Source organism: Prunus mume, linkage group LG8 (genome assembly GCF_029339155.1).
Source record: "Prunus mume cultivar Tortuosa linkage group LG8, ASM2933915v1, whole genome shotgun sequence".
Lineage (NCBI taxonomy): Eukaryota > Viridiplantae > Streptophyta > Magnoliopsida > Rosales > Rosaceae > Prunus > Prunus mume.
The window spans coordinates 21298730-21312367 of NC_142705.1; the positions used below are offsets into that span (position 1 = coordinate 21298730).

General features: G+C 42.0%; 1 protein-coding gene across 1 annotated transcript; it reads right to left on the reverse strand.

Moving 5' to 3' along the window:
* Positions 1 to 1223: 1223 nt before the first annotated feature.
* LOC148915028 (uncharacterized) lies at positions 1224 to 6205 on the reverse strand. The gene is given in 4 exon segments (XM_089043381.1): positions 1224 to 4968; positions 4970 to 5060; positions 5063 to 5389; positions 5392 to 6205. Coding segments are annotated over 4 exon segments (4959 nt in total). The 5' UTR covers positions 6188 to 6205.
* Between the last annotated feature and the right edge of the window lie 7433 nt (positions 6206 to 13638).

Sequence of the window (13638 nt, forward strand, 5' to 3'; positions counted from 1 at the left end):
TCCTTTAAAGGTACAGCTTCTGCCCATTTTGAAAAGTAGTCTGTGGCTACAAGAATGTAAGAATGACCATCAGAAGATTTGGGTGCTATTGGTCCCACCACATCAAGGCCCCACGCATCAAATGGCCATGAAGCAATTGTAGGATGTAGCGGCTCCGGCGGCTGATGTATGAAGTTGGCATGGAATTGACATGCTTGACATTTCTTCACATAATCCATGCAATCCTTGACCATAGTCGGCCAATAGTAGCCCATCCTCTTTATTTGGAAATGTAGCTTCGGCCCTGATTGATGAGCTCCGCAAATACCTGAGTGAGCCTCCTCCATTGCTTTGGATGCATCTTCTTCCCCCAAGCATCTTAGAAACAGGCCTTCGAATGACAACAGTATAGAATCTCTTTGTAATAAATGAATCGAGGTGCCCGACGCCGTACCTCTGATCGATGTCTCGAATCATCTGGCAGTTTCCCATGCTCAAGATAATCCATTAAAGGTTGCCTCCAATCATCAATGTCAATGGACAATACCGAGATAACGTTGGCTCCTTCTTGCGATTCCCCAAGTGTTAATGGAACGACCCAACGTTGGCAAACTGGAAGATTCACTGCTTCATCTTTTGTCAACACCAACGTAGCGGCAAGATTGGCTAAGGCATCTGCCATTTGGTTGTCCTTTCTTGGCACATGCTCTAGCGTCACGAAGTCAAACCTTTCCAGTAATTGCGTGGCCATTTGGTGATATGGAATTAAATCATCCTTCCTAACTTCGTAGTGGGTCAACAATTGGTTGATCACTAACATGGAGTCACCATATACTTCTAAGCTCGATATCTGCATCTCTACGGCCATTTGTAAGCCCATGATCAAAGCCTGGTATTCTGCAACGTTGTTCGAGCAAAGTTCACTTAAAGAGAATGAGTAGGGCAATACGTGTCTCTCGGGTGATAGGAAGACGACGCCAGCCCCCGCCCCATCTTTACGAGCGATCCGTAAAAACATCATCCAAGCGGGACAAATGTCGTGAAGAAGACTTGTTCGTCGGGTAAGTCATCTGAAATTTCCCAGTCTGCTGAAATTGGATGATCGGCTAGGAAATCTGCAACATCTTGCCCCTTTATCGCCTTTGCTGGAGTGTAGATGATTTCATATTGATTGAGAAGTAATGCCCACTTGGCCAAACGCCCGTCAAGACTGGTTTTGACATAACGTACCTCACCGGGTTAGCTCATGCAACTAGATGAACTGTGAACGCTTGCATGTAGTGCCTTAACTTTTGAATAGCAAAGACAAATGCAAGACACGTCTTTTCTATAGGCGTGTAGTTCAATTCGGGACCAGTAAGAGTTCGGCTTAGATAATAGAGTGTTTGCTCCTTATGTGACTCATTCTCTTGCGCCAATAGGGCTCCAATTGACCTCTCTTGAGCCGCAATGTACAATATGAGTGGTTTTCCTGGAATAGGAGCTCCTAACAGTGGTGAACTCGATAGGTACTTCTTTATGCTTTCAAATGCATTGTGACAAGCTTCATCCCAAACAAATGGAACATCTTTTTTCATAAGCCGACTGAACGACTGACACCTTCTTGCTAAATTTGAGATGAATCGCCGAATGAACGCGAGACGTCCCTGTAAACTTTTCAATTCACATAAATTTCTTGGCTCGGGCATACCTCGGATGGCTTTCATCTTAGTCTGGTCTACTTCGATGCCTCGATGTTTAACGATGAAACCAAGAAATTTACCTGATGTGACGCCGAAAGCACACTTCAAAGGGTTCATCTTGAGTTGGTATTTCCGCAATCTGTTAAACATCATTCTCAAGTCTTTCAAGTGATCTTCTCTTCTTTTTGACTTGATCACCAGGTCATCAATGTAGCACTCGACATTCTTATGAACAGTAAATTCCTTGAGGCCAAATGACATCACTTTGTAACAGTAAATTCCTTTCGGAGTGCGGAAGGCTGTGAGTTCTTCGTCCTCTGGTGACGTTCTTATTTGATTGTATCCAGATGAACCATCCATGAAAGATAAGGCTTCATGACCTATGGTTACATCAACCATGAGCTCAATTATGGGCAATGGAAAGTCATCCTTCGGGCAAGCCTCGTTTAAGTCTCGGAAGTCAACACAAATACGAATTTGTCCAGTGATTTTCTTCTTCACCGGAATGATGTTCACTATCCACGTCGGGTATTTCACCTCTCTAATAAATCCGGCGGCAATCAACTTGTCAACTTCGGCTTCAATTTGACTTAGGAGCTCTGGACGGAAGCGACGTTGAGTTTGCTTGATTGGGCGCGTTCCAGGTTTGACTGCAAGGTGATGGACAACAACCGTCGGATCAAGGCCTGGCATCTCCTTGTACGTCCAAGCAAAGACATCTTTATACTCAAGTAGTAGTTGATGATAGGACTCCTCTTCATTAGGATTCAAAAGTGCACTGACGAAGATAGGTCTTGGGTCTTCATTTATGCCCAGATTGAGTTCTTTTAGTTCATCAACAGTCGCTTGGCCTCCATCTTCTAATGCGGAAGGAGCATCATGAACCTCCTCCTCGAAAGGTTCCTCTTCGTCGAGCTCTTTGATCGTAACGTGATGAACAGCTAGAACCTTCGCTTCTTTATCGTCACTTTTGTTTTGCTGACTCAAAGTTTCCCGAGTTTGTATGATTGTTCGTCGTTTCACTTTGAGTTGGTCACCTGAAGTTACGTCTAATGTAGAGTGACGTTTCATACGTGACGGGATTAAGCTCCGAATTTCATTGTCTTCCGTTGAATCGACATGAACTCTAGTTTTCAATTCTTGCTAATTTTTCTCTTCAGACGACTTGCTTGGAACTCCAAGTCTTTCTAGCACCGATTTGCATGGGACTGATTGAATTCCCATTTGACTATCATGCCCAGTTATCCTTTCGAACATAGAAGGTTGTGATGTTGATTCTTTGATGCGGCTGAAAACTGAGGTCCGCTGGGTAGGCTTGGCTAAACGGTCGAACACTGAGGCTCTCTTAATAACCTTTGGTTCTTCTTCCTCCTCAACCGCTTCGACACTAATATGTTGAGCTTCTGCTTTCTTTTCTTTTCTTCTAGTAGAGATCTTGACAGGTGCGACAGGAGTAAAACCTTGGCCTGCTCTAGCTGAGTCAATTGTGTAACCTTGCTCCTTCAACTTCTTTTGGGTTTCGCTAAGGCCATGCTTCCTTTCTCCTATGACATCTGGATTAAGCTCTCTCATCGAAGAAGATAAGCTGAAGTCATAACCTGCCTTTGACATGAGCTTATACGCATTAGGGTCAAAACCTTCTTTTGTTCTTGTGACCGGAAGAGATTCGTGTCTTGTTGCCTCTTGTGATGGTCTGATGAACCCTGGTACCGAAGATTTCGAAACGTCTAAATTATTCAACTTGGGTAAAGGTATGGTTGTCGACTCCTTCAAGAACTTCATGTCACTTTCTCCCCATTTCCTTGGCTTTACTTCTTCTCCAAATGACGATTGTCCTTCCTTCCGTCGAGATGATGAGACATAGCAGAGGATGGGAGTAGACACCTTCCGTGAATCTGTCGATGATGATCCCATTTGTCCAAACAAAGTGCTTTTTGACTTCTTCGAAACATTCTCTGCAGCAGGAGGGCACTTTGAATGCTCTTCTCTTCTTGTCATGGCTTTTCCTGTCGAGTGAACCTCCACAGGAATAACTTCAGATACCACGTCTTCATCCATGTAAAATTTGGCGTCCGCGAAGTAAGACTCGGCTTCAATAAATGGTTTAACGTCACCCAAGATTTTCTTTACTCCTCCTCTGTAAAATTTGAAACATTGATGTAAGGTAGAAGGCACTATCCCATTTTCATGCACCCATGGCCTTCCTAATAGGAGATTGTAGGAGGTCTTAGCATCAATCAAGTGAAATATGGTGTTTGACTTTAAATCGCCTATCACGAGCTCAATTCTGATCATGCCCATAGCTCTTTGTCCTCCTTGATTGAAGCCTTGAATCATGAGACGACTGCGAGACAATTCGTCCATGGTGATGCCTAACTTCATCATCGTGGATTTAGGCATGATGTTCACTGTTGAACCTCCGTCCACAAGCAGGCGACTAAGTATTTGTTCTCGCACATACCCTAACACGAAAAGCGGACGATTATGTGGTTTAGATCCTAACAAGAGGTCTTCATCGGTGAATGTGGTGAAAGCGCACGTCGCGCAGCAAATACCATAGTCTTGAGACTCAGGCTCTAATTCTCCGGTCCTCCTTATCTTATTTGGTTGGATATCGAGATCTATTAATGCCTTTACCAATGCTACACGTATGGCTTCAGGGAGTTCCACCGCTTCTTCAATATTTGAATACATTGGTGGATTTTCTGCCTGTGTTGAGACCTTTCGCTCCTCACGAGTTTCATATCTTCCTTCTGAGGCATCTTCGCCATCTACCTGATAGCAAGTTGTCATATGGACTGTCTCCGTTGGCCCTCTTACGAATAACACTTTGGGAAAGTATTCTCCTAGCATAACTAGAGTTCGTGGCCCTTGGATTAATGGTCCATCTTCTTGTTCGAAGTCTCTCTTCACCATCCGCCTGGTTTTGTTTTTAGAATGTTGGTGCAAGCCTCTCTTTCGCCGCTCCTTCTTTGATTGAGCATTTTGTCGTTGAGGAATGCGCTTCGTACGAGACTTCCGCCGAGTAACGAGCGTCCATCCTTCATTGTCATCAAAAGATGAGTCACCAACAAAGCCATCACCACATTGATTGTTTGGTTCGCCCACCACTTCTTTTGTACATAGATCAGTCTTCTGGTGTATGCCCCTTATAGATTGAAACTTCGATCTTTTTGACAATACGGGCACCGGCACCGGCTCAAAGGATCCGAACACAATTGTGGCAACGTTCGCCTCCGCAATTTCGTCAACATCCAACTCGATCCTTCCTTGCCTAGCTAAGTTCATAATTAGCTCCTTCAACACGGCACTTTTCTACTGGATGGCTGACAATTCTGTGGTATTTGCAAAATTTAGGGTCGTTGACCTGGTTCATCTCCTCAGGCCGCTTACATTCAGCAATTCAATCACCTTCTTTTCCAGCAAATCCTCAAGCATACCTGCGACATCGAAGTCAGGAAAAGGGTACGTCTTCTCCTCCAATTCCTTCAAGGTGCGCCGACGTCTATCTACCTCTCGGGATGACTCCATCCTTTTGACTTCCCTCTTCTTATCTCTGGTGGAGATTTTGACCAGGACAGTGTTGATTGTCATTGCTTCCTTGGTAGGCTTCTTGACCGGCTTATCTGTCTTTTGTCCAAAGACTTTCTCCTTTTTATGCTTGATGACGGGCTCATGCTTTCCTCCGTGGCTGGCAATGCTTAACTCCATATCATGGGCACGAGTGGTAGCTCCTCAAACGTGCGGGGTTTAATTCCTTGTAGAATGTAGAGTAACCCCCAATGCATCCCTTGAATGCACATCTCAACTGCCGATATCTCCAAAAGCCTATCTTTGCAATCGAAGCTTAATGAACGCCATCGATTGATGTAATCAACGACAGGTTCATCTTTCCATTGCTTGGTATTCGTGAGTTCCATCATACTCATGGTGCGACGAGTGCTATAGAATCTGTTCAAGAATTCTCGCTCCATTTGGTCCCAACTGTCAAGGGACTTGGACTCCAAGTCTACATACCAATCAAATGCATTTCCCTTCAGAGACCGAACAAATTGTTTCACCAGGTGGTCGCCCTCCGTTCCAGCATTGTTGCATGTTTCGACGAAGTGTGCAATGTGTTGTTTTGGATTGCCCTTTCCATCGAATTGTTGGAACTTGGGAGGTTGATATCCCGTCGGCATCCGCAAGTTGTCTATCCTCCTAGTGTATGGCTTAGAATACATGAGCGTGTCTCGAGAAGGTGCTCCGTATTGAACTCTGATGGTGTTCGCGATCATGTCCTGAAGTTGTTGGACTGACAAAGAACCCACCGAGGCGGTGTCAATTTTTTCATGCGACTTCTCACCCGACTCTGTTTCATGACCCAATCCTTTCTCGCTGGATTCAGCCTCATGATGTGGTCCTTTCTTGTTTGCGTCTTGACCAGGCTCCTTATCCTGATGTGCTTTCCACTTGTTGATGAGAGAAGCAATCTGCGCATCCTTCTCTTCGACCATCTTCGTCAATTTCGTGACCGTGTCGCTCATATGGGCCAGCTGTTCTTCAATAGACATTGCTCCCGTCACCATAACCTGCATGGCCATAGAATAAGACTCACCTATGGATGTCGAGGCAATCTTCTTCTGTTGGTCGTCAAAGGGATCCATGGTATGAGCACTGTGCTCGAGTCGGCGTCAAACAAGCGAGAGGGAACGTTCTCTTGAATTCTTCGAGCTCGAAAAACTCCTTTCTTCATTCCGAGAGTTTCTCTCATCCGCCGGGAGGTATGCCTCTAAAGAGGCCAGATTGATAACCAGATTCACGCCTTCGGTTCACGTCTTTCGCCTCGGCTTGAGTCGGTATGGAAGTGACCTGTGGAATTGCGGATATCGCCTTGGCCTTGCTCGGGTGACAACCCCAGCAGAATCTCCGCTTGAGAAGGAGGCGCTCACGCTTTTCCCTTTCGCCACAGGAACGGTTTGAATCTTCTTAGAGGCCATCGTGTTTGGCGTGTTGGTTGCTTTTGGAACTGGAAAAAGAGATGAGAGGTAGAGATGGTCCCACTGGGCGTGCCAAATTTGTAAACACGAATTTCCTGCGACAAATGAGACAAGAACACGTGTACAAAATAATATTTGTATTTATGAAATTTAGGGTTACAATCTCTGTATTGAATCCTCTGATTCGATCTCCAAAATGTATAAAGAAAATTTGTGTTTGATGCAAGGCTCGTAGAGACTTGATCTTGATCAAACGGGTAGCACAAGGCTTGTTTGGTGTTTGGGATTTTCTAGGGTGGAGGAACCGGCACGTATTTGTTGTGCTTGGTGGCTCTTCCAAAGTGTAGGTGAAGAATGCAGGAAGTTTTCTGCTTCTTCTCAATGCTAGGTTTTTTTCTAGCCCTTTCTTCCGTCTTCAAGCCTCCTATTTATAGGCTCTTGTAGGATGCTTAACCTACATAACTTTCCCTATTTAAAACCTTGTTTTGTGGGATTTTGATTTGATTTAAATCAATTTCCATAATCTGGCAATTTAACCAGATTATCTTCAAATGATTGACCTGATTAATATTTGATTTAAATCAAAGTCAATTACAGAAGATTCTTTCCCTTAATTTTGTCTTCATCTTGAACCGTCTGATGCACTTCGTCGGATGTCACCACGTGTCACCTTTTTGACAGTTAATCCGATTTTGATGAGTCACACACCACATGGGCGAATTATGGAGCCCACAATTTAATCCACTGAACCCTAATTATTTTCTCATCCAACGAAATTTATTGCATCAAAATTTCTTTGTCTACATACTGCACCTCATCGCAGCTCGGTTAAAGTTGCTAATGGTGCTCTTACTTGTGTTCAAGGAGCTGGTTCCCTTAGTTTGACACCTACTCTGTCATTGTCCTCTATCCTATATGCTCCTTCTCTTTCCAATAATTTGCTCTATGTTCATCAAATTACTAAACAATTAAATTGTTATGGAACCTTTTTTCCCACTTATTGTAATTTTCAAGACCTTGTCACGAAGATGACGATTGTAATTGGTAAGGAGAGGGGTAATCTCTATTATTTTAAAGAAACTAACACTGTTGGCCTTGTGTTTCAAGTTGATAGGGATCATACATCAGAACCAAAGAAGATTATGTTATGGCATCGTCGTTTAGGATGTTCATCTTTCTTGTATTTGGAACACTTATTTCCTAATTTATTTACAAAGTTTTGAGTTCTAGTTTACCGTGTGAACATTGCATTTTGGCTAAGAATCATCAAGTTACTTTTCAACATTCCTCCAATAAAAGTGAACAACCCTTTGCTATTGTTAACACTGATGTTTGGGGTCCATTTTCTACGCCTACTTTTTCTAGTGCTAAGTGGTTTGTGTCATTTATTGATGATAAAATCTCAAGTGTATTTTCTTGGGTTGTTTTTCTACCCAAAATGGGTATAAGTGTTTCCATCCTCCCACGAACAAGTACTATGTCTCCATGGATGTTGAGTTTCAAGAACATAGTTCTTATTTTTCTCAGGATATCTCTAATTCTCTCCATCATAGGGAGCATCCATATTGTGAAGGTGAGAATTTGGCACATTTGGAGTTTAGTGATTATTTGACAGAGTTACCAGTTAATGAGATTTTGGGCTTGAGCTTGAATTAGAATGTGGCAAATTTATAGATAGACATTGAACCTCAATGGGAGTCATCTTCTGCTTTAGAGGCCAATGAGACTTTCAAGGCGTTCCAATCTCTTCCCTCTATTCTGGCTCCTGTGGTCTACAAAATGTATTAGAAGAGAAAGAATTTTGCGACTAATATTATTTCTACTGAAGTTGACGGAACTGATTCTGCAGCTAACCCCTCTCTTAATACCACTCCGCTATTCTAATCGGCTTCCCATGAGAATGCGTCTGTAGTAGCACCATCTGAGGTACAAACATCTAATCCTTCTCTTTTGTCAATTGGGTCTAACAATTTCGAGTCTCTGTCTCTGAACCCAGTGCTGACAATCAAGAGTGGAGATACCCATCCCGCGTAAGGAATAAACCAGATCATTTTGGTGTCTCCTCTAGTAATTGTGTTACTTACCCTATTTCACACATGTTATCCCAAGAAAACTCTGTCTTCTTTACCAAAGCAGTGGAACCAAAACCCAATCTCCCACCTACCTCTCTCTCTCCACATTTGTAAAAGAATTTCACGGTGTGGTGTAGCAAACCCACATCTTATCTTGCTTAAGGATGTTGGAGACACCACCATCATGTGCTCTTTCTTCATTTATTGAATATGGAAGTTTGTTCAACCCATGAGAGGAAATTAAAAGTCAGTTTTGCTGCGAAGTAAGAGCAAAAATTGAACTTGAAAAAAGGTGTAGTAAAAAAATATGGGGTAGAAAATTTTCTGATTTATTTTCATTCTCCAAAATGAGGTATTTATAATACAAGGTGTATACCCTAGTAGGGTAATACAAGGAAACAAATAGAAAACCTAATTACACAAGATTTGTACAAAAGTGAAAATAAAATCCTAATAGAATAGGAAACAAATCTCCTAATCAAACTAAGATCTCGCCAACACTCCCCCTCAAGTTGGAGCAAAGATGTCACGCATGCCCAACTTGTCAAGTGAGTTGAGAAAGATAGTAGTGGCCACAGCTTTAGTAAGAACATCTACTAGTTGATACTCAGAATTCATAAAAGGAAATGCAATAATCCCATCATCCAATTTTTCTTTAACAAAGTGTTGATCAACCTCCACATGCTTTGTACGGTCATGTTGGATAGGATTATGAATAATTGCAATCGCAACCTTATTATCACAATACAAATTCATAGGTTTCTTAGGACCAAATCCAAGTTCTCCCAATAGTATTTTCAACCACAACAAATCGCACACACCTTGTGCCATACCATGATACTCAGCTTCTACACTTGATCAAGACACCACGTTTTGTTTCTTACTTCTTCAAGTAACAAGATTACCACTAACAAAGGTGAAATATCCAGAAGTAGAACGCTTATTAGTAATTGAACTAGCCCAATCAGCATATGTATATCATTCCACATCCATATGGCCATTCTGAGAGAACAAAAACCCCTTGCCAAGAGTCACCTTTGGGTATCTTAAAATACGCATCACAACACCCATATGATCTTCACTTGGAGAATGCATAAACTGATACATTCACTTCATATGCTACATCAAGACACTTCATATGCTACATCAAGACATGCATGAGCTAAATAAATCAATTTCCCTACAAGTCGTTGATAATGCTCTTTATCAGTAGGGACTTGACTTGATCAAGATACACCCTAATTTGTGATTCTATTCACTCGGGGTATCAATAGGTTTATGATCCAATATTCCAGTCTTTGCCTAATCATCCCCCATCACAATCATATTATCAATATAAACAATTAAAGTCGTCAATTTACCTTTATGATGCTTGAAAAACAAGGTGTGGTTTGAGTTGCCTTGTCATAGCCTAAATTGCTTCATAGACGCTGCAAACCTTTCAAACCACACTCTAGGAGATTGCTTCCATCCATACAAGGACTTTTGTAGTTTACACACAACACCCTCTTCAGAGGTTGCATGAATACCAGAAGGAAAATCCATATATATCTACTCATTGAGATCACCGTGTAGGAACGCATTCTTGATATCAAATTACAATAAGGGCAGTCACGATTAGCAGCCATGGACAAGAGGACACACACATTATTGAGCTTTGTTACTGGAACAAAGGTCTCTAAGTAATCAACTCCATAGGTTTGAGTATAACTATTCGCTACCAATCTACCCTTGTAAAGGTTAATGGAACCATCAGCCTTATGCTTCAATGTGAACACCCATTTGTATCCAACAACTTTCTTCCCTCATGGCAAAGGAACTAAATCCCAAGTTGCATTCTTGTTCATAGCTTCCATTTCAACATTCATGGCATTCATTCACTTGGGGTCAAAAATAGTATCATGCAACTTAGTTGGCACACATACACTAGATAATTGACACAAATATGATGCAAATGACTTAAATAAATGATGAGTTGTCACATAATAGCTAATGGGATACTTAGACTTGGCATATATATCAGGTGAGTATTGTACTTCAAGTTTCCCATGAGTGGTACGTGGGGACAACTCATAACTTGGCATAGATAAAACATCAGGGATTACCTCACTTGTTTCACTATTACAATTTCATTGAAGCAGTGGCTGGGCAAAGGGGGGTCTTGCATCGAATTCAGCTACACAAGAATACAAGAGTCACTATTTCGGTGCGACCGATCATTTCATCACCGAGAGCAATTTGTTCATCTCTAAACATGGGTGACTGGTCGAGGTCCAAATGTTGACTTGTCGTTTCTTCACAAAGAGCAACGTCTCAATCTCTAGACCTAGGCGACCGGTCTTTTTCGTCAGTGCGACCAATCGCTTCCTTCCCGAGAGCATATCTTTAAACATGATTCTCCAATTCAAGTCCAAGACTCTCCAATTCACTCCCTCTCTCCCCCTAAATTGGAGAGGAGGGAGAAACATAATAGGACATTTTTCATGGAAGGGCACATCCAAAGTAACATGCACCTTCTGGGTGGCCAGATGATAGCACTTATAACCCTTCTGACTAGAAGAATAACCAATAAAGACACACAACATAGCACAAAGATCAAGTTTACTCCGTTGATAAGAGTACACATGAGCATAGATAACACACTCAAAAACTTTAGGGGGGAACTTAAAGACGAAGACAGTGGAAACATGGTCACTAAGCACATCAAGTGAAGTTTTGAAATCAAGAACCTGGCTTGGAGTACGGTTGATCAAATAGGCAGCAAACATAATAGTGTGCCCCCAAAGATGATGGAGAACAGACATATCAATATAAGTGAGTGAGCAACTTCAAGCAATTGTCGATTCTTCCCTTTCGGACACACCATTTTGTTGAGGGGTAAAAAGAGTGGTCATTTGGTGAATGATACCGTGAGCACGAAAGAAATACGCAAAAGTTTTATTCATATATTCACCTATGTTATCAGCTCAGAATACTTTGACCCGAGTCTGAAACTGAATAAATATCATAGTACAAAACTCTAGAAGGACGAAAGCAACATCATTTATATTTTTTAGAAAGAAAACCTAAGTGAGTCGGGTATAATCATCAATAAATGTGACGAACCAACAAATCCGTTCGTACCCTATACATCAGAATGCACTAAATCAAAAGGCTTGGCAGCTTTATTATTACTTAAGGGAAAAACAATACGATGGCTTTTGGCTAATACACAAGTCTCACATTGAAAGGTAAGAATGAAATAATGATGGAAACAAACACTTAAGATAACCAAATGATGGGTGCCTTAAGCGACGATGCCATAGCCAAATTTGTTATTTGTCTTTGCCAGTGCCACTCTGAACTTTATTAGCAACACAATCACAAACTACTACAGCCGATAAAGTCAAGTAGTACAACCCCCTATCCGTTTACCATGTCCAATCGTCTTGTGAGTCCTAAGATCCTGGAAAGAACAATGAGTAGAATAGAAAATAACAAACGCGTTAAATGTCTCAAGTAAACAACCAACAGATAACAAGTTGCAGTGAATATTAGGAACCAAGAGTGCATGGGACAAAGACAAGGAATGAGTGAGGTGAATTGTACCCTCACCTATAACAAGCAAGGGTAAGCCATTAGCATTAGTTATGTAGAGGTCAAGAGGATTACTAGACAACTCATCAAACAATTTATCATCACAAGTTATATGATTAGAAGCATCAGTGTTAATTATCTAAGTATTAGAATCAATACCTAGAAGGGTATCAGAAGCACACAAATGGGCAGACGGAGTTGGGAAATCCGTCTTTCCTTGGGTTATAGTACAAGTAGCCTTGGGGCCATACACATAAGCTTGGTAGTCAGCAAACCAATCGAGGTAACCATGCTCCTTAAAACACTTCTCGAAACAATGATCACCACCACAATGACTGCACTTACGAGGTCTCTGTAGGGAACTAAATTTGGAATGGGCAGAACCAGCAGAACGAGACCCAGAAGAGGCATTGGATGATTGGGTAAATAGGCGACCTATCGAGTCATGGTGGGCGATGGATCGTGAGCAGGCAGAATCCACCTTGAGGGCGGCAACTCCTCTGAGCATAACAGATTGACGAGTGTCCTCTTCCATCACCATGTGATAAGCTTCCAAAGGAGACAAAATAGGACTTTGAGCAGGGATTCGGCTACGGACACCATTATACGGCGGATCAAGCCCTCCAAGAAAATCATAGACTCAATCAACATCAATTTCTTTTTGACGATGAGCCACATCATTAGGATTGATATGCTCATTAGGACATAGACAATCAATCGCCTGCGAGATGGCATGGTGTTTTTCATAAAACACTTTCACAAGTTCCATTTTGAGAGGTAAGGATGGACTATCGTCAAAGTTGAAACAACCTTAGAACTATTTTGAATCATAGTATAGGTCTTCTGAGCGGCCTCCCATACATCAAAAGTAGTGGCACACTGATCAAACAAGGCACAACTGGTCATGGAATTGAGAAGCCATGACTGTACCAAACAATTATCTTCTTCCTATTCAAAATAGGCATATGAAGTGGCAAGTAGAGCAGTTTTCTTTCCACTGATGAAGCCCACCATACGAAGACTAGTAATTGTAAGGTGTGCACCACGAGACCAAGCGGCATAATTGGAGCCATCCAATTTGTCACAAGTAACAGGAGTAGAGTAGCCATGTGAAGGATGATCCTCCTTCATCTGAGAAGCACTAGCCTTTGGCACAATCTTGGAATTGTCACCCATAATAACAATGGAAACACCCAAAAAGAGCAAAGGCACATGACAACACAACACATAAACCTAATAGGGCACACACAACACAAGCAATAATAATAATAATAATGGGACTAGAACACGGGTGGGCACAACGCACAAGTCATCATAAAGTCGGCTCTGATGCCAAGTCAAACAATATGG